This window comes from Labrus mixtus, chromosome 20 (genome assembly GCF_963584025.1).
Source record: "Labrus mixtus chromosome 20, fLabMix1.1, whole genome shotgun sequence".
NCBI lineage: Eukaryota > Metazoa > Chordata > Actinopteri > Labriformes > Labridae > Labrus > Labrus mixtus.
Window position 1 is genome coordinate 6,661,962 of NC_083631.1, and position 22,533 is coordinate 6,684,494.

At 43.5% G+C, this 22,533-nt stretch overlaps 1 protein-coding gene across 1 annotated transcript in view; it reads right to left on the minus strand.

The window, feature by feature from the left end:
* Positions 1–21,571, minus strand: part of fam20ca (FAM20C golgi associated secretory pathway kinase a) — a 38,593-nt gene extending 17,022 nt beyond the window's left edge. The window contains exons 1-3 of the mRNA XM_061065424.1: positions 20,198–21,571; positions 19,496–19,680; positions 14,836–14,914 (exon numbers count right to left, since the gene is read on the minus strand). Coding sequence (XP_060921407.1) covers positions 14,836–14,914; positions 19,496–19,680; positions 20,198–20,757 — 824 coding nt within the window. The 5' untranslated portion in view covers positions 20,758–21,571. The remainder of the gene's footprint in view (positions 1–14,835; positions 14,915–19,495; positions 19,681–20,197) is intronic.
* Positions 21,572–22,533: the final 962 nt, after the last annotated feature.

A 22,533-nucleotide genomic window follows, 5' to 3' on the forward strand; every position in this document is an offset into this window, starting at 1 on the left:
GTCATTGTCGACACACACATGCTGCCGTTACTGAAAAAAAGAGCACTGTATATATTGCATAAATATGTTGCCTATGAAATTGTGCAATATACATAGTGTGCAGGAGGTTGCTTGCAAAATTTAGTGATTAAAAACAAGAAAGTACTTGATATTTGGAGAAGAAAATTAAAATGGAAACAAAAGACACAGGTGACGCAGTGATTTTTAGTTGATGTGACACCAAACAGACAGTAGAAGCTTCCTGTCACACCAAAAGGCCAAATCCATACCCTTCACCACAATAACATGCCAGGCTGTAAACATAATTATTTTTGATGTGAAGTGCAGCATTTATTTAAGGAGCCAAATAATTGGGAACGGAGCCGGAATCAAGTGGCCATTTGAGGAACTGCAGTTTTAGGCATTTCTGCGCTGGCATATTTATCAACACTGAAGTTTGCCGCTTGGACTAAACCACTTGGAATTTAACAAGAGCAGTATTCAGAGTTGGAGTACTGCTATGTTTCTCAGATGGTTGCATGTTTTCTCTTAAGTAATAACATTGAATTGAGGTTCATAAAAGGCAATGAGACATCTCTTACCAGGGTTAGAAAACAATCATGTTCTCCTCTTGGGATAGCGTTCAAAGCACATTCCCTGAGTGGAAGTTGGCAGATAACTGGACCAGAATGAGTGCTGAGGAAGAGAAGACTGAAACACCTGCCAGAACTATTTAAAGCATCACTCCTGCACACAGTTCCATCCTCCAAACTAGTCCGCGGTACAGACCATTAAGAATTTATTTGATTATCGCTAAGTAGCTGCTGAACAGCAAACACCAATTATGTTAAATCCTTGGAAGCATACATTTTCCAGAAGAACTGACCCACACACACACAAATGGACACACACACACAGAGAGCACTCCGACCCAGGACGTGGAGTGTGCCTGTACGCTGTGAGCCAAGATAAGTTAATTGGATTGTGAGTAAGCATTTTTGGACTTCAATTATCTTTGCCCATCTGTGGGGTTGAACATCTTGAGGTGTGTCATCAAAAACAATCCCATTAGCTTAACCTAGAGATAAGAAAAATGCGCACACACACACACACACACACACACACACACACACACACACACTCTGTCTGGCTCTTTCTCCTACCGTCTGTTTCCCTGCTGCAGCTCTAACTCTCCTAGAATCATCTTCTCATCTCTCTCTGCTGTCTTCCTCAGGCAGTGTCCACTGTTGATGACCCTGCCACTTTAAAGTGCCCTAACTATAAAGCAGTCAACCATCTATCCACACTCCCCATCACTTTCTCCCCTTTTCCCCTCTCCATCTCACCGTTTGATGTCCTCTTCCTGAAGGACACTTTGGCTGCTGGCCAGTCCCTCCCCTCCTTCAGTGTTGTCTTAAGACTGAATGTGGACACTCCACAAGAGGCGATAAAGACTGTCAGATGCAGACATGCACACACACACACACGCACACACACACATGCACACAGACACACACAGCTGCGGCTCCGCAGAGGAAATTGGCAGTGTTTATTTTTGACTGTCTCTGAAGATGCCAATACTGCTTGAAAGACTTGGTTCCTCATTATCTCAATGTGAGGCTTGTTAAAATGCCATATTCCAACAGTGCATGTCTGGTGACCGAATAGCATTTGATTTAGCGCTGCTGCCTGCTAATGAACGTATTTATTAATCACCTGAGAAGCTTTGGGGTAGTCGCAACAACCTGTTCTGTTCAGTGCCAAACGTTACAAGCTCCATGCAGTTCATCCATCAAACCCTTCAGCTCAGAGCGGGAACAACTCAATTTTAAGCAGGCTGTCGGTTATTTTCAGCGCCGTCACTTTTTTCCTCACTGCCAAAATGGATTGCGCACAATTGGGTGAAACCTGACTACAAGAAAATCAAACTTTCGATACCTCAACCAAAAAAAATAAAAAGCAATCATAAGAGTCTTTCCACGAGGCTGTGTCGCAGACGAGGCCCCAAAATGGAGGCATGGCTGTTTGTGCTCCGTTCTCTCCCACAGCTGAACTTTTCTATTTGGTCCTTGTCAACAGTCTTGTTGTGCTCGGTGGTTTGTGGTCAGATGCCGTTTCCTAAATAGAAACCATCTATCAGTGGCTAAAGTGGTGGCTGAGAGATTGTCATTGTGGTCGTGAGTGGGTGACAGTGGCAAAGGAGGAAGTGGTGAAGCCGCTGGAAAAACAGATCCGAGGGTTGCATTTATCCTTGTGTAAGAGCTAAAGTGGCATGGGAAGAGTCCAGCACACTTAAGGATGAAGAGAGTTCATTTGTGTAATGAATGAGGACGAGACTTCAGATGTTCTCAGAGAAGAACTAACAACACATTTCAGTGGATTTAACATTCTGGGACGTTGCTCTAAAGATAGATTTACAAGCTCTCAATGAAAATGAAACAATTGCTCTCCCTGGTGAAGACTATGCAAGATATTGTTGAGTGTCCTCTTCACTAATATCGATCATATATCATGAGGCACTGTCCATGAATCATGGTGGGACGGCTGCTTTCAGCAATCTGACCTTTAACGTTGCTGCAGACTGTGTCTCAATGCATCATCTTATTATGATGATGATGGCTTGTTGGTGCATTTGGACCCGCTTGTGTATATACCACAAAAAATACAACAACATCTTTGTAATATTGTGTAATCCAATAACAACACCACAAAAACATAAATGTTAACACTGAGTTGAATTCAAGAACTCTGTGATCCTACTGAAGCTCGAGAGTATTTCTGAATGTCTTTGCATTATATGGCATAATTACTGGGTGGCAAAATGGCTTAGCCGCGCTTAGCACCAGGACTCTGGGGACGGCGAGTCTGGCTGTTGGTTTGCTTGGTGCACCGCTTTGGTCCAGATGGAAATATGTCAAAACCATTCTCTGGATTGCCATGTAGGTTTGGGCAAACCTTTATGGATCCGAGACTGAGCACCACCAGATGGTAGCAGAAAATGGTTTCAAGCTAAATCTCTAAACAAATATCAGATACATTGAGTTGAAATTTGGTGCAGAAATGATTCTATGATCCCCTGACTATAAATTAATGCATCCATTTAAGACTGAGTATGACTTGAGTGGGTGAGTTATATCAACATTCAACCCCAATCTCGTTTTCATGCAGTACAGTAAAGTATAAAGACTAAAACTGTTTTATCTGCAGCAGATGGAAACAGGTTTATTTCTGCTTTGGGATTTTTCATGGGGCTCCTGGGGAATGGTTTGCTTTTGGAGTTGCCTCCAAGTGGCCACTCAAGGAACTGCAGTCTAAGGCACTTCAGTGTTGGTTTCTTCTTTAAGCACAGCAGGTGCTTCTTAGTCAGGACATTAGAGAGGACTGGGGGAGGAGGGGTTGACTTTTATAATGTTGTTCATGCTATGTTTGATAAGATGTAATTAAAAAATCCATATAGCACACTCATGAGCTGCAAATTAAAGTCTGCTGTGCGCCCTGTTACATAACATAATTAACAATTGTATGAAGAGGATGTAACAACATGCAGATAATAAGACGCACACATCTCCCAGTGCTTTTTATATCTTGTGAAAAAGCACTACTAGAGCAATCCATTCGAGAACAACCCTCCTAGCAGCAGAGACAAAGATCCTCCCTGCACCTCCAGCACAGAGGTTCTTCTGTTTGCACCACTGCTGCATAAAGGTGAGTGGGAGTGGGAAGGAGTGACCCAGGCAAGCCCTTGGATCAGGTTCCTTCTCCTCCAGCCCGGTGATACCAGAGCCGGCCACCGCAGCCCCTCCCACATCCTGCCCTCACAATGGGCAAAGCCAAGGGGAACCCTCCTCTGGTTTAATTGGCAGACAAAGATTGCATTCTCCTCCCCGTCCACTGGACTCTGTCTTGGGGATAGGGGAGTCACACACACCCTAATTGCCACGTTGCACGGGACAGGCTAGACATGCACAGGCCTGGCCCAACAATGGATGTATTAACCCCCTGCTCAAAACGATCACAAAGGACAAAGTTACACAGCCACAATGTCCTCTCTCTTTCTTCCTGTCGTAGAACTGTCGTTTCATTCATTCAGCCCAGGTGAGCTGCGATGGATCTACCTGGGAAAGGCCTTAATCTAATGACTGGGCTCAGTTGTAAGTGGTGGTGGTGCAGCAGCGCGTGTGGTCCCATTGTTGGAGGCAACAGTTGATTTAGTGACAAAGTAACAATGGAGCATGTGTGCTCTGTCATTTTCTACTTTTAATCTGGCTAAGCCCAGACAATTATCCTCATTATAGCTTCTGAGAGAGACTAGGAAATGGAAAACACAAGCGCCATTAGCAAGATTTTATGTCACACAGCAACTTGTTGTCTAACTTGTCAGGATAAATTGTGAAAATGCAAGGTCTTAATCGCAGGTAGTGTATTCACCGGAGCACTTAGATGACGGTTAGCCTGCGAAAAAAAATCCTCCTAATTAAATGCAGCGTCTCTGAGTGCCCATTAAAGATAACCATCCTGGGATATTTTCTGTAATTTGAGCGTGTTCTCGACTGCTGGAAGTTCATAAGCGGTCTCAAAACTCAGGTTTGGCATGCTTTCCCTCGCCTCATAAAAAAAGAGATGCACACTTGAAATGTCTAGAACTCACCTCCTGGAGGGAAATGAATTTTCAGCATTCCAGACAAATGCGGCAGCGACATTCCTCGCGGGGAGCTTAGGAATTCCCCCCATACAGTATTTTAGACGGTAATGATACGTTGGGCTGACTGAGCAACATAACCGCGACGAAACAGCGGCAAAACAGGGCCAGTCACCACAACAAGCAGGCGTGATTGCACAAAAAACAGGATTCACTTAGATGTGGTGTGCTGAACACACTCGACAGTCACGCATCCAAAAACAAAGAAACACAAACAAACAGAATAAACTATAAAGATAAAACATAGAGTGGTCAAACATCCAAACTGTAAGACCATTGTATTCAAGTCCATTACTGAGAGAAGACAACCTTACACTCACACTGAGGATCTCAGACTAGCTACATGAGTATCTTCTTTTAAAAACACATTTTTATCGTAAGGCCTTCTTATAATCCTTGTTTCATCCAGGATGTTTTATTTGTTTTACTGTTAACTTTAGCCAATCTTTGTCTCGGTTGTTTCTCTTTTCTCTGTTAATTGGATGATGGCTGCACTGTTGTTTTATTTTTCATGCTTTTAATAGGATTTTATTGTTGTGTATTTGACTGTTGGGATTTGTTGTTTTTTCTGTAAAGCACTTTGTGACGTTGGTTTTGATAAGTGCTTTATAAATAAACTTTATTATTATTATTATTATTACTGTGCAGAGGTCAAGATAACTGGTGAGACATCATGACCCAATAAAAACTCCTCACAGGAGCTTTAACTGGACCTCGCTGTGTAGAACACTTCTCACTTCTGATTCTCATGTGTCTTAAACCTACTGGACTCTATGAGAGATGAAAGAGGTAGCTCTGATGGCAACGTTATCTATCATCTCCCTGTCACTTAAATGAAAACCTAGGTTTATGAAAAACAGGATTTTTCTTGAAGCAGGTTTTGTCATTTGATGGTTCCTCATGAGATGATTCAGCGACAACAAAGACGCACGCTCATAGTATCATCTCCAGCAACTGAGTTCGCCTATAATCACATTAAGATTAGGGCACTCACGGCTCTGCCACATTACTCTGAGAAAATAAACACTTGTTAGACAGAGAGAGAGAGTGAGAGAGAGAGAAGAGGATCTAAAAATACGGAGCGGGAGGATCTGAACGAGAGGGAGAGGGACAAGCCGAGGATTAGTGCCGCCTCGCCGACTCAAACAAACAAGTCCAAAAAGGAGCATGAACGGTGGAGAGGTGGAGATGGAGAGAAGGATGGAGGACCGGAGAGCGGGAGGAAGGGAGCGGTGGTGATGAAGAGAGACGGCACTTCCTCATGAGCTGACCCAGTAAAACATTCATGAGAGATGTCTTTATGTGAGAGCGGGGAGGGAGTGAGGAGAGTTTAAGGCTTGGCAGTTTAAAATAAGACAGTCCTCTGTTGTTGCTGGTTGTTTTTTGTTTTTCTTACCAGAGTCTGAGTGTGTCAAAAATGTAACGAATCAAGAATAGACAACAAACGTAGACAAAGACAAGAGTGAGACCTTGAGAGAGAGAGAGAGAGAGAGAGAGAGAGAGAGAGAGAGAGAGAGAGAGAGAGAGAGAGAGGAGCATGGGGAGACTTCTTTAGAGGAGAGTCTGTGGTAGCTGTGACAGATGTGAGGGATGTAAAATGTGAAATGACTGATTGCAGAAAACCCGAACACACTCTTTAATGACGACACATAACGAGATAATAAGCAGAACACACGCGATGACTGACACTTCAATTAAAACATCACACACACAAACTCAGCTGCAGACGTTTTTAAGGCTTCATAAAGCTAAGTTATATCTTCAACTCAGATAGTGTGTGTGTGTGTGTGTGTGTGTGTGTGTGTGTGTGTGTGTGTGTGTGGGTGTGTGTGTGTGTGCTAGTCTGTATACGTGTGTGTGTGTGTGTGTGTGTGTGTGTGTGTGTGTGTGTGTGTGTGTGTGTGTGTGTGTGGGTGTGTGTGTGTGCTAGTCTGTATATGTGTGTGTGTGTGTGTGTGTGTGTGTGTGTGTGTGTGTGTGTGTGTGTGTGTGTGTGTGTGTGCTCTGATGACGAGGCAGATGTGACAAACCACTGACTGCAGCTGGTTACACGACAGTTAAAGCATCGCACTAATTAACCGGCTCATCTCACAGCCTACGAGAGGTCAACGCATCACAGAGCCGCCCACACACTGACTGCACAGGACACACACACACACACTAATACACACACATAAATACATGCACGGTTACCCAGCTATTAACACTTTAAGCTCAGACACATGCCAACAACCCACACCATTTGCTAAGCAACATTGGAGTGTGAGGGAGAGATTGAGGATGTCATTAGGTGGGTTTGTTTACATGGATGCCTGAAATAAGAAAAAGAAAAATACAAGTCTAAATGAGGGCAAAAGAGACCTTAAATTATTCATAGAGAGACAGACTCTGAACATTAAGACACTTTAAACCCAGAAGCTGGATGACAAAAAGCTTGCACAGAGAACGAGGAGAGAGGTCAGTGCAGGTCGAAAGAGGAAGGAGGCTTTAAGATGGACAATCTTCAGTCACATTAGAGGAGCTTAAAAATCAAATTAATCTTAAAGACAGAGATGGAAGTCAATGGAGTCTGCTGCTGATGCATGCTGCAAGTACAAAGCTACACGAGGAACAGATGTTAGGAGAACACATCCACTCGTGTGTGTGTGTGTGTGTGTGTGTGTGAGAGAGAGATTGAGACAATAAAATGTTGAAGAGAGGCGGGGAGAAGTGAGCAGATAATGTTTGACAGCAGACGTAATCTTTGCCTCGAAAAATCCGATTGAACCTGCTGTTCTTCTGTTGTTAGCAACTTAATTAACTCATCAGTCCGTTAAAGGTATGTTACTGTAGCTTTAAATTCACCTGAGAACCACAGCTTGTCTCAACCTTGTTGCCAGGTAAACATGTCTGTCTGCATTTGGCAACTTTGGTCAAGCCAATGGTTCAAACATTTTCTGCTGCGCTCCCCTTTGGCAGATGAAAGTATTTTAATGCCCCCAAACCCTGCAACCATTTATCGACATACACTCTCAGTCACTCTCTTTGCCAACAAATTCCTATAATTGTAGAACTAATCTCAAAATGTTGGCTGCAAAAAAGTACAGAATAGCAGCTCAGTGTGTGACAACAAACTGAAGAAACTAACAAGGCCTTATAAGTGATACTGTGACATGAAACTTTAGAATTTGTGACGTCAGGCGTAGAAAAAGTCTTACATTCACCTGGAAGGCCTCTCACAACATTTTCCATGCTTAACTAGCAGTGAAAAACAATGTTCATTATTTTGTGTGAAGCTTTGCCGCCCCCACTAGCTCTGCATTAAAAATCATCGCTTTGTTTTGTAACATTTTCTCCTCAACCTTCTGTCGGGTTCATTGGGAAACAATTTGTGCAACACTGTTTGTTGTCTGTTCTCGGCATTCATCCATCGATGGAGAAGAACATCTTCAAACATCTGATGACTTTATCCTACTTTCACTTTAGTACCTTTCTCCCTACACACATATCTCTAAAATACCACACAAATATATAAAATTAAAAAAAGGGTTGATGGTAAACTGAAATGTTCACTAGCGGAAAAAACAAACAGCGAGCCATGTGGTGAGATACAAAAAGAGCATGACATTTAAAAGAGCATACATTCTGGATGTACACACACACACACACACACACACACACGCACACGCACACACGCACGCACACACGCACACACACAAACTATACCCTGAGATTTTAAGCCTCCTCCATCTCTGCCCACTCATGAACAAACCACACCTGCTCTCTACAGATTGTCATTGATTTCAACAGCCAGGTCTGACAAATTGCTTGGCATCCTGAGCCGCTTTCTCTGCTGCCAGCTGATTGGTCTGCTATGCTTGTGTGACATGAGCGGGCTCAAAGGGACGACTGCGAGGCCGCTCTGATGCCAGGACGGCGCAGCGGGGGGGGAGGGGGGGCCACTAAGAAAACCTGAGAAGTCTGTCGCTGCCAAGCACTGCGCTGCGCTCTGCAGGCTCCAAGTCATACAGCCAAAGTTTACATAACCAATCAGTAAGTGGAGAGAGAGATGGGACAGCTGAGGCTTTTATAATATGAAGATTTAGGTCAGAATCATCACAGAGAAAAAAATCATCTTTGATCTGAGATGAGGATGTCGGAGTGATGTTTCATGACTTTTTAAATAATGTGCTTCAGTGCATTTTGAATGATCAAGGTATAAGTCATTAGGGAAGTGTTAAATGAAGATTTAATTGCCTCTTTTGTTTTTGCAGCAAACTTTGATACACCGGCTTCTTTTGTGTGAGCGGCTGCAGCTGGGGCTTGATTTTTAACAGCACTGGCCCCGGGGTGAGGGAGGGTGCAGGAACTCTGTAACCCCAAAAGCTTCTTACTCTTGGCAGCTTGTGTGTCTATGTATCAGTGTGTGTGTGTGTGTGTGTGTGTGTGTGTGTGTGTGTGTGTGTGTGTGTGTGTGTGTGTGTGTGTGTGTGTGTGTGTGTGTGTGTGAACAGCAGCTGTACGAACAGCTGGCTATAGTAACATGCTTCATCTGTGCACACGCCCAAAGATGAGCTCAGACGGCACCTCTAAAAAGTGTGTACGACTTATTAGGGCCACAGGCGATCTTATGGCCCTCGTGGGAGCTCTTTGAGGAAAATGTAGTGGCAATGCAACGACCACGAAGGCCACTGGAGGGAACGTGAAGTCATTTCTAACTCATGGTGGGTTCAAGTATGCTGCTCCCTCTTCTCTTGGTTGCAAGATACTTTGAATCTTCGGGAGCTGGTTTCCTTGAATGTTTTTAAAGGTCGTCTTAATGTTCTGGAGGCAGAAATATCTGACTGTAGATGTTTTTAGCTAACTCCTATTGAACCTTTTTGATCGCTTTGTTGCTGATGACTTATGACAGATTCTGATGAATGGTTCTTTTTGTTATTCCTGTATTTATGTTCATTGTTGTTAAGTGTTTTATGTCTGAAACCCTGTAACTGTGCTGCTGCCTGTCTTGGCCGGGACGCTCTTGTAAAAGAGATTTTTTCCTGGTTAAATAGAGGTTAAGTAAAAAAACAAAAAAAAACAAAAGAACGTCTATTGTGGAATATGTTTTAACCTTTTGATTGACTATCAAACATCTGATGAAACACCAACAAGAAGACGTGGGGAATACTGCATTTGATAAAAACGAGTGTATATATAAAAACAGGACTCTTAACACGACAGGACCCAAAAAACATCTTCTTCTACGCTCTTTATTGAGACCCCCCCCCCCCCAGGCCAACCTTCCCGTCCAAGTCTCATGTTGTGTGAGAATGTGAACGGTGAATGAGTTCGACATATTTGAATGTTAAATACAGAATATCTCAAGAATAACTAAGAAAGCCTACATACATTAAAATAGAGTTATGCAGATTTCACAGACATGAAGCATTTGGTACTCGGATATTTTGAATTGTTTTTCACTCTCGTTCAATCGAATGAAAATACATTTTTTTTTATTTCATTAAACACTTTTATCAATCATTGAGATTGAGATTTTAAGAATATGAAGCTCTGAAAATACAGACAGATTTTGAATGCAGAGCTCCAAGGGTTGAAGGTAAAAAGATGGAAGAGGTCCATTCAGCCATGAGGAGAAATTCAAGAGGCAATTTAGTGTTGTTGAGCATTGCATGCATGCCATACATTTGCATGCATATGTATGTTATCCATGAAATGAGATGTTCATTTCCTTTACAGAGGGGCTTGTTTGGATCAGGATGGATCTGCTGATACTTCGTGTGATCTACTTTTTTTTCCTGTAATCTGATACCTTTCTGCTTTCATTGGGTTTCTATTCATGCTTCCAACTGCTTGTGTAAAAAGACGTGAGAGACAACTCAATCTGTGAAGCTGGTTGTCATGTGGTGCACAGATGCTTGTTATCTAGTCACGAGTTTACAGGATCGTGATCTCAGCGTATTGGATTGAAAAAGCTCTGCGGTTGAAGAAGATTAAAAGGCAGTTCCTGTAAAGAGGAAATATTTGCAGTCAGCAGGTAAGCTCCGTATCTTCCTGCACTTTACATAAATGCATGGAAATCAATAAATAAAATCATCAATCTTTCATGATCAGATCAATAACTAGAGCAGGGAGAGGCTGTCTCTGGGGGATATTAGATGTTTTCATTCCTGATAGGATTCCCATCTGCAGACAGGATCCATGGGGAATGTCAGTCATAACCAAAGTGTGGTGCATTAGATATGATGAGGCCCTGCGATGGATTTGTGTTTATGAAACAGCCTTGTAGATGATATAATACCCAGTAGCCTCTTGGAGTTTGCAGCTAAGGCGCTTCATAGCCAACCCCGCTGGTTTGACTAGCGCTAAGGGCCCGTACTTGTCAAAACTGGTCGGGTTCATGCAGAGGAGGATGCATCCTGATTCCCAACGGTGCTTATGGGCGGCCATGTGTGCCCTATATACAGTATATGTCCTAGAACATATCTTCACATGTTATAGCCCCCTGCGTGATGATACAACAGCTCTCGGCACAGCTGCGGCATGTACACAACAAACAGGGGCGATCAAAGTCCTTTCTGCTATTCTTGCAGTCCACAAACCATTCTGAGCTGCGAGACTATCAACAGAATCAAAGTGAGGGGGGGTGGAAACATGCTCGTCAGACGGGGAGTGATGGAGAAATTAATTCTTTCATTGCATATCTGAGGCTTACACCTCCGTCTGCAATCCCCCAACCATCCATCTGACAAATCCAATTAGCAAGACATGAACATTCTGAATACACACCATAAACCGGGGAACTTGGCAGGGGATGGGTAGGATGGGCATCAGGGACCGCAGCCAGACAGACACGGAGGCCTGGCGTGGAGGGTCTCAGCTCGGCATGTAACTTGGCTCCAGCTGGAAGAGCCGGCTTCTTGACAGGTTGGCAGTGAAAACCGCTCCCCGACCCTCTGGTCTCTCTCTCTGCTTCTAATCCATCTTCCAACACCAGGATGCTCTCTTTCCACATGCTGCTGTATTTCCCTTCTTTCTCATTAGTCTTTGATTCTTTCACTAACAAACCATCGGAGGTCGCCATCTTTACTGCAAATTGTGCATATTATGTTTTTGATCTTGTTTTCTAAAGGGAGGATTTTAGTGATGACTCACTAATTACTTTTAAGTAGCCAAGGCATTATGATAACTGTACCTGTAGTTTTGCATGAGTTGACCTCTGTAAATAACCCAAATACCCCCCAACTGAGGAACCTCACTGCTGTACATGTTTGACTGCCAGATTTCAAATCTTAGGAGGATAAAGGTAGCAGCAGCTGAAATAACAAATGTTCACCACACTGTGCAGCACCCCCAATCATACAGGTCAGCAGACTGTGGCTCCTCTTCTTCTAGACTAAGAAATTGCAAAAAGACAAAAAACTAAATCCCATGGATGTACAAAAGCAGCAGCTACAGATGGTCTTGCACCTGCCTCTGTGGAGATATACACAACCTTCATAGTGTGTGCAACCAAATCAGCCTGCAGTAAAGCATTGTTTTTGTTATTTATTAGCTAATGGTTTTGATTAAAGTGTCAAAATGTGGGATTGAAGTGAAGGTTCTTTATACATTATATCAATATCTAAACTACATCTTGGCATCGCAGTAACATTTCCCACTATGTCCTGCACAAACATACTCTTTGTTCCACATGCAGCCTTGTTGGCAACCTAGTGATACTTGGTATCCGTAAATACTCTAACCTTGACAGAAGAATTGGTATATGGAAGGAAAAATGGTGTCAGAATATCGCTACATAAAAAAGTCAAAGGATGTTTTGTGCGGGGAAACACAAACTGTTAACACTTAACACTAAATTAAAGTGTGAAAAAACAAGTAAAGCATCTTCTACCCCCATGAAACACTCACTGAACACACTCGTAAAGTTAGCCAGACGGATAAAACAAAGTCTCAAACTTTTTTTTCCCCAGAGCTGCTCAGCGAAAAACATGGAGTGGAGGTGTCTGGCAGGCTGTCAGCCTGTGCAGTCTCCTGGCTCATGCCAGTTTACAGATTTGCATTCGGCTCAAAGAAGGCCTGTAACATCAAAGCCTCTTTGAAGCTCCACTTGATGCTGCACAATGGGACAGGTGAAGAAGAACAGCTCAACATGGCAACACTCTGAACTACTGTACCCAGAATGCATCACAGTTCCCAAAATAAAAGTGGGACACATCATTGCCGTGGCAGACAAACAAAAGTAGAACAAAGGTTACCTTCTTACAGTATTTCTCCCAGAAAACTCTGATATTTTTGTCTTTCGCTCTGAAGACTTTTGCATAATATCTGTAAACACTGGAGACAGATGACGGTGGCATTCAAAGCAGCGACTCTGAATAAGATATGACAGGCTAAATAAAGAGCTGCATGAATCTGTAGCATATAATTCAGAAACTGACATGTAATTACTGTCACAATGCTTTCTGACAGCTACTGAGAAACACTGCTTTGCTTAGATCTCCTGTAAGAACTCAACATTCTCCCTCTACAGCTGCTGGAGCCGGTTGTTGAAAATCTAGTCAATGAGACCTCATTCGAGTTTCAAATGAAAATCGTAGCGTCAAGATCTGAATCATTTACCATGAAGATTCTTATACCTCCAAACCTGAAGCTTCAGCATTTCAATAACCTAAATTTATTTCCAAAACTTGGCAAAACAAATGAAATTTTCCTCGGATATAAGTTGCATGATATTCTACTGAATACTGTCTTGCAGACCCACAAAGACACCACCTTCACTCCTCATTATCTCATTCAACTTCTCAACACTGAGTGAAACCTCCACTTTCATATAAACTTGTATGCTGATGACTTTTGACTCTCTACTTACCTATTCTGAGCAGATCCACTCACCCATCCTGCTAACACATTTGCACTCAAACCTAAGCATGTGCACATATTGTCTGATTGGCCATGCCGTCTACATATATATCACACAGACCAGACAACCATTGTCCCCTTGTTGTCAGATATGAACATGGCTTTTATACCTGCAGGCTGCATTGTGGACCTGAAATGTTTGTTTGTATGAAAGCTACTATTAATGCACACATTGCTGTTGTTTGGATCATATTCTCCAAGGCCTGCTTTGGAAACAAAGCCTCATATTGGGACATCTATAGTCAGAGTTTGGTCTTGAGATGTACATGATTCAAACATGTACTACTCGCAACAACTGCTGCTGTTTTTTTTGCATATATGAATTGATAAAGTGACTTCCCATTTAGGTAAAGAGGAGCTGAGGAAGAAGTATGAACACCAAAAACTTTGCAGCCTCTCCAACAATCATCTCTTACAATAGGCCTGAACTCCTGTTAATCCCTCTACTGTGCCTTTGGATTGTATGGTAGTGAGCTAGCTTCACTTTAGATCATCACAAACGATACCTGTACAGGTCGTCAGGATGTCACACTTTGAGCTTTATGAGCATTATTCACCAGCGAGTTCAGGCAAACATACCCAACTCTATCTGTCTCATCCTCATTTCCCCTCCGCCTCCATCTCTCTCTTTCTTTCTCCTTCACGGAGTCTAGCACTCTCTCTGCAGATTCTTTCATGTAGAAAACCATTCTACATTTCACAGCAATCAAACCAGGCTCCTGAGCAATTACTTCTGATCACAGCCCAGTTGGCCTGGACACTGTTTATCCGTGTCGGCGAGGGAATTCATCGGGCAAAACTCGGCTCAGCTGAAAGGGAGGGCATTTCTTTTTTCATGTGCGATGCGTCTGTGCCAGCACATATGCATCCCCAAAGACGTCTTCAAGACGGCTCAATGCTCATTTTAATTAACACATAAGCCTGTTGATGTTAATTAAAAAGCAGACAGAAAAAGATCACACGGAGGGGAGAGCTGTGCATCTGAACGCAACGATACATGCAGCGGCAGTACTTGGCGCTTATTCAGATGAGATTTTCTGTAGCAGTCTTGAAACATATGCATTCCAAGTGGGCGCATCAAACCGATTTTTGATGTTGGTTATTTCAGGGGGAAATTTTTTGATTTGCAGAAATCTGAGATATATTTGATAAGAAGTTTAACAAGGGAACTCTAACAATGATAAAAGAAATACTCTGGTGGTGCAGCGTGGGCTGGTATGGAAATGTATCATGCAGTCAATTGCAGTGTCACTTACTTCATGGGCTTGAACAGCGCTTGTCCATAGTTCTGGAAAGTCATGATCAACTTCAGCTGGGTGCCTCCTGATTTCATGGCTGGAAGGAAAACAATCAAGATGTTAGATCACCATTTGAAGCATCATCAAACGCACACACACACACACACACACACACACACACACACACACGCACACGCACACACACGCACACACACGCACACAAAAATGCAATCCCACAGATGCACAACTGTTTTCTTATTTGCCAATGTGGAGAATGCAATTTTGCACGAGTGCATCACAGACCCGTTACATCTACTGACCAATCTGCCAGACAACTGTGGCAGTACGGAAGGTGGGCGTGGCTGAGAGCAAGAAGTGGCATGAAAAGCATCTGCCAAAAACGGCAGCTAGCTGTGGGTTTGATGGAGAATGAAACATGAAAATTGATGATTTGTCCAAGTGTATCAAGCATTCTGCAAGGGTGTAGCTCCTGCAGAGTGCACATGTCTTCAGAACCACACATGCTTTTTTTTTTTTTTAAAGAGAGACAAGTATAAACAGTACTTACAGTCCACTGAAACCACTATTCAGCAGTGTATCATTATATTGCAATTCCTCTCTTTTTTTATATGACCTGACCCAAACTGTCCCGCTGCATCCATGTGTGTAGTACATGTGCACATGTTGCACAACAGATCTGATTCTGAGCAGATGTTTTCTCTGTAAGCCTTCATGACTTGTACACAATTTTCAGTGACTGCTTGTGCACTTGTGTGACTCTCCACAACCACTTCTCCTCTCTCTCACTCTCACTCTCACTCTCACTCACAATCTGACCTCCTGCGCCCCCCGGGGAGAGGAGCCGGGGGCACATGTCTCTGTCTATCCGTCATGTCCGCGGTGTCTCCCAAGGGGGTGATGGACTCACTGTGGGCTCCCTGCCTGCCTCTGAATCAAACAAAGAGACCGCCAGCCCTGTCTAAATGCCTTGTGTTTCTGTCATAATGGACAGGCTTTGGGGGGATTTGCCCATTTATTACAGCGCATTAACTTGAGCATATTACACAACACGGCGCTTTTGCCTAACCCCCAATATCAACATAAGCCCCCTGTAGTGGACCCACTTTCTGGCTGCTTGCTGGATGAGGAGCTGGCTGCTCTTTACCCCCTGCACAGAGCTGTCTTTTTGTGTTTACTGACTGTCACACTGTATCTCTCCTCTTTCTTGTTTGCACATGTCATCCTCTTATTCATATTATCTCGGCTTTGCTCTGTCTGTCTCGTTTTGTCTTACTCACTGCTGGCAAGCCTCCACATTTACAGTGACTCACTTTCAAAAACTGTTCGTATTTAACTCACGCTGATGCTCAAAATCTAACCCAATAACCCTCACTTTAGTGCATTTTCTTTACCACAGAAGATGGCTATTGAGTGGAATAATACACTGCGAGCATTATGCCTACACATGAAGCAGATTTGCTGCAGCCCCCCCCCCCCCCCCCCCCCGGAGTAATCTTCAAACTTGGTACAGCTACACAACACGACTAAAACCTCTGAGAGATTGCAATTGACTGGACTATGTTTTAATGCTGCGAACTTGAACCCATAAGCCACAAGTCACAATCCTGGAGGGACTGACCTCAATTCTCTGCTGGACGTTTATAAAAATTTTGTTTTTAATTGAAAAAACTACAAAAGGTAATCCCCTGCTGAAAAAAAAAGAAGCCAGAAAAGCTCAGCTGATTGTTTCCCAGGATTGTAACGACGCTGACATGCAATCACACAACTTGAACCACAGTAGACTTCAACAAGATATCGGTTTCGTTCCCCTTAAGGCCATCTGCCTCAGTACATGTGTGTGAATGTTTGTGTCTCTGCTGATCCGGCAATTTATCTCTTGTTCTGTTTGTCCAAGCATGTACGATGAATCGATTCCTGTGTCAGCTTTTTTCTAAACCATCATGTTCTCCGGTCTCCCTTAAAGCTCCGCGCTGCACCCATGCACCACCATCAGTTTCTCCCTCCCATCCCCCCTGCTGGGATGATAAATCCACCCTGCTCTCACCTGTGCCACTGCGCCGTACTGTGCGTGGTGATTTATGAGTCTAGGTGAAGACTGAACAAAAGGCCACATGCAGCCTCTCTCCAACAGAGAGAGTGAAAAAACAGAGACGAGGGGAGTGCAGAAAACGCTGAACAGGGAAACTTTCTAATGCTGTGTTTTTTTTTGTATTTCAGTGAGACAGATAAGTGGTAAGTATGTGCAACAATTACGGGGCTCAAAAGCTTTAATGCATGCTTCTAGAGCCACAAAAACACACCCACACTGCAATGGGGTTTTTCTTTTCAGCACATAGACTGTGTTTTATAGGTGTGTCTGTGCACAGATTGCTGCTTCATATCGTATAAACACAGGGGACAAAAACACACAGAAACTACTACAGTGTAGGGGAGTGAATGATTGGGAGCTGCCTGTGAGAGATGGAGGGCCTAATAACAATGAGACAGTAGAGACAGCGTCAATAAGAAGCACAATGAACACAACAAAGGCAGAGATACTACATGCATCAGTGGAGGAGATGTTGGCATTGAAATCCAGTTTGTATGAAGCCATTAGAGTAAATCTGATCTTACAGGTGACGTGCTTTAAGTTGTGTTAACATCCCTCTCAACGAGCAGATTAGACAACAATGGCATCTGAATAATACGATGTTAAAAAAGTACAATGAAGTAGTTAAGTGTACTCAAGGTGTATCATTTACAACGAACACAGTGGATAGAAATAAAAACAGTCTTATAGCAGACATCAGAGTGTAGTGAAATAAGCTGCAGAAATGACCTTTGCACCCTCATACTTAGAACAATACTTGTGCTCAAGTTCATTTTTCCTTTGCACAGAACTTGCACTTTGTCATTAGTATACAAATGAGAGAGATAGTAGTGGGTATTTAGAGTTTAAAGGAACAACATTTTGAGTTTGCAAGTGTGCATGCTCTCCCCAAAAGGATGAACTTGTTACAGATGAAGTGAAGCGCGTCATATCACGCACTAGAATATCATTCGGGGGATTTGTTAATCAAATTAAAGTCATTAAGGAGACATAGCAGAGGTCTTAACAACCGTTTCTCCTGAGACACACGAGCTCTCTCACAGGCCAGAACAGCCTCGTGATTTGATAAACACAGATTGTTTAAATCTTTATGAAGCCCCCCCCGAGAGAAAAAGTCTGCTGAACATGGATTTGTAAAGCTGCACACATAAGCAGAAATGCAGATGTAGGGGGCAGATGTGTGTCATTGTGACCTCCTTCTTGCATACAGTCATAGGTACCAACATACTGTGATTCACTGTTCTCTCAGACACGCTGGGTGCACAAATCTCACTCTATGGTGCCACCACTTCCTGAAGGCTGAAGATGCTCGAGATACATTTTGTCTATTTTGGTTTGGCTCTATTCTCCAATGACATTATTGAGTTAGAAAAAATATTTTTTATTCGTCACAACACTTTTGTATTTTGCAAAAAAGCAGAACATTTGTCGTTCTTTGTTAGCTGATGCAAATGCACCTAGGCCTACACATTAGGAGAATAGCCAAGCAGCATTGTCTTCATCTAAATGATTGTTGTCTGTTTTTTATCTTTGTGGGTAAACCAAAACATGCAGAGCTCATCCAACTCTCTAATTCTGCAGAGAGGCATTCATTTGTCTGGATATGGAGAGTCTGTAAAGTCTGCAAGGCACACTGATACACTCATTGTCAGGTGTGTCCAAACAAACAAACGAGGCGTTCAGGATTTCACTGATTCCTTCCTACATCATTTTTGTGCAGAGCTTAGTAAGACTGCTTTAGTATTCATTACGGGTCTGTATTGTGTGACCACTGTTTGTCTTCACATTACATACATATCTAAGTGCTCTTGCTTCAAAAGGGGGAATGTGAAGGCCGGTGTTCCTTTAAACCAGCATCTGAAGAGTTGGGAGTCACTACGGTACACTATAGCAGCTACAGCTTTAGCAAAGATCACAGTCAGGTACAGTAGAGTCAGTACAGAGCAGTTTAGTGTCATGAAACAAAAAGGACAAGACAGTTTGGAAATTTAACAATGAACTAAACTCTTCACATGCCTTCTCATCCTGATAAAATACATTTACCCTGCCTTGGTTTTACACCATGTCAGTAAGTGTCATTTTGATGATTTAAAGACTTTTGGTGTTTTACAGAATTTTGCAGGTAAACTGAAATGTTTGCTGAATGCATGAGCTCCTTTAGAAAATGCATCTTCAGTGCTGGGAACTTTAACTGTTTTTTATGAGAAATGTGCCAGTGCAATAATGAAAAACTGTGATACAGTATTTTTTTGTATACATTCTTATTTGTTGAATATCAGAAACAGAAAAGTATTTTTACATGTGTAGAAAAGCGTCTGAAGTCCCATCACAACGAGGACAGAGGCACATGTGACTGTGATGAAAATATGTTCAAGCAAGGTATTCTTTAAGAAAGTTCTGCCAGCAGTTCACCGGTTCAATAAAAAAAAATTAATAGAACAATTAAACTCTCTCTCTTTTAGTGGCAATGTTTGTAATGTAGTGATAACTGGGTCCTTTAATTTAACCAACAACCTGCCACACACTAATACACACACATCTTGATATGAGTGTCTCTGTCAGACTCACCCACGCTGGTGATCCTCTGTGTGACCAGGTCCTTCAGTAAGGCGTCCAGCACAGGACTGTGTCTGGAGTACAGCTCGTAGCGGTTGATGCCGATGTGGAAGCGCAACCAGTTGGGGTAAGATTCCGCCGTCACCTCTCCCGTTGGAGAAAACTCGTCCTCCTCTTCGTTCCCCTCTTCATTGTGCCTGAAACACGAGGGACAGAAGAAGAGAGGAGGTTTGGCACAAAGTTTTGTTGAAAAGCAGATTCTGGTTGTGAATATTTTCCTTCCAGCCTTTGTAACGGATCATTACAGGAGAAGTTACAGTCACTTAATGAAAGTATTGAATAAGCAACAGGACAGATATGACTTTTATGGGGTTGAAATGCATTTTTTCAGTGCTTATAAAAGGTGAGATCTCTACCACAGGACAGATGAGCAGATGCAGCAGAAGCATGATGGGGAATGAAGGTGGAGGCAGAGAAGAGATGGAAACTACATTTTAAAAAGAAAGAAAGCGAGACAGACAATATGCAGGATTTCATTCCATTCATGTAAGTTTGACTGTATGAAGCCTACAACACTCAGCTCATGTTCCCATGTGGCACATTTGTAAGAATTAGGCTACTTCTGGCCCCTTCATAACATCCTGTCAGCAGTCAGATGTGTTTTAAATTGTCCCACTTGTAACCCTTTGAGTTGCTTCAATCCCCTCAGCTTACCATCCTTGGTTCCCTGTCGCTCTGGGATAGAACCTGATGTCAGTGTTGACGTTAAACAAAGTGTCATCGTCCGTTAGAGAGGGAAGGTCGACCTTGTATAAAGGCTGCTCAAACAGAGCAGAGAGTCTGGAGACACCGTGGGCTAGGACGGTCCGACCCCCGCTCGCGTCTCCGATGAGCGGCTTGTGCTCCCCCGCCTTCCCCGCCGACGGTCCGGCGCGCCGGAGGGACTCCGCTCTGTCCCCGGCTGCCGTGTTCTTCTCCAGGGAGTGTGACGTGAGGTTGGAGCTGGGCTCGTTGCTGAAATCCTGCAGGATCCTCAGCGTGTGCTTGTTAGGCCAGCCCGCTTCAGCCGCCGACCTGGCGCGCTGCTTCCCCCAGCCCTGCGCCTCCCCGCCCGGGTGGTGAGCGCACTGACAGCCGCCGTCCCCGCTCTCCGCTCCCGCCGCACGCTTCTCCAGCTTCGGCAGCAAGTCTATCATGATGTGCATGGTGCACGCCACCAGAAACACCATGAGTATCAACACTCGGAATTTACGGAACAGTATCATCTTTATCATCTCGGGGTTTTTCTTGATACAGTTAGCTTTAAGCGCAGCGCACCTTACGCCCCCGACATTGATGTCCAGCAGTGTTATACGATGACAAAGCAGTGATGTTTGTTTGAAGATTAACTGTGATCATAGCGCACATTATTCGTGTCAATCTATGTTAAAAACTCCATCATGTTCTCAGTCTCTATTTGTTCGCTAGAATAGTCCACGTCCTTCACTCCCAGGCAGGTGGACGAACTGACACATTGTGGACACTTCACTGGCAGCGGATCAAGCAGTGCTCGTCATTCATTCATTGCCTTGTTGAATAGGATACAGTGTCAGGAGGACGGAGCACTGAATAAATCGTTAACAGGGAGGAGGAGGGGAGATCCGGCAAAAAAAAAAAAAAAAAAGCGCTGAAATTCTTCCTCAAATCTGCTCAAAAACGCGCAGAATGAGATGTCAAATGTGCATTATTCAAGGGGGTAAAGTGAGAGGAGGGATAGCAGTCCACAAGCAACACATCCCTCTTAGTGTTTAGGATGAAAAAAGAAAGTACAAAATTCCACAGAAAGAACAGGTGATCCGCAGAGATGCTCGGATGCTGCTCGTCCCGCTTCGAGCCTCGTTGAAGTCAAACGAGAGACTGGCCCGGCAGGTGCAGGGATCCCGGGTCGTCATTTGTTCCCACACCCTCACGCTGCCTTGTCTCCCGTCCAAGTGTTCATCCAGGGGTGTGTGTGTTTGTGTTAAATATTATGATGGAAGCCCGCTGAGCCCAGCCTCGGTTAGCGTCATGAGGAAGAGATTGGCTGCGTCTGCACATACAAGCATCACTAGTGACATGAAAGACGAGCTACAGGGAGGACTGAGAGCCTGCGAGGCTGCAGCTCCCACATGTGCCGCTAGAGGGCGTCTGCGCAGCCTCAAACACGGCGCCGGTTATGAGGAAGCCTAAATATATATAATCTGAAGGACTATGTGAATGTATAGCAACTGTGGGCCATTCTTCCCAGTGTACACTAAGCCACTGGTATTTTTAATAGGCTGAAGGATACATGAGCAAAACAATGGAATAACTGCAGTTCTTTGCAAGAATCTACAATTTCACATTTGTCAAACAGATGCACACTATCAGGGAAATGTTTATTTATCAACAGTCGAAGTATAGAAAAATACTTTGCACATCTATTTTACAGGACAGGTCCACCACACTGCAGCACTCGACCTTCATCAGGGAAAACTAAAGTAAGTCAAGAGTTGTGTTCACCACAGATTGACTTTAGGTGGACTGAGCATCAACAAACAGAGCTTCAAAAAAACATGTTGAGAAACACAAGTTGATAAAGATGCAGCGTGCAATTATCCAGCCATCAATCACCAAGCAGATCGATAAAGGGAAATTAAAGAAAAGGCTGCTCAAAGCGGTGGTGGGGTATAAATGCTCTTTAGACCCCCCCCCCCCCCCAGAGTACTCAGCCCTTTATAAAAGAAGGCAGGAGATTGTTTCAAAGTCTGGGGGTATAGTCTGCTTTTCGGTTTGGCTGCTTAGTGATGTTCAGTTTAGTGGTTGAGAAATGTATGTCGACATGATTTAAAGTCACAGTAACACTTTCTTCATGCTATAGTCTTTAACTTGTCCTTATTATTTAAGTACATTCAAAAGACACTGAGCATCACAAGAGGGTCGTTTATGTTTCTGGCCACATTAATACCACACATATGTCACCTTTCAGCGCTGCTTTGTTGCTCCACCATGAGCTACAAGCAGAATCTTGTGTAGAAGTTTGAATTCCTGCA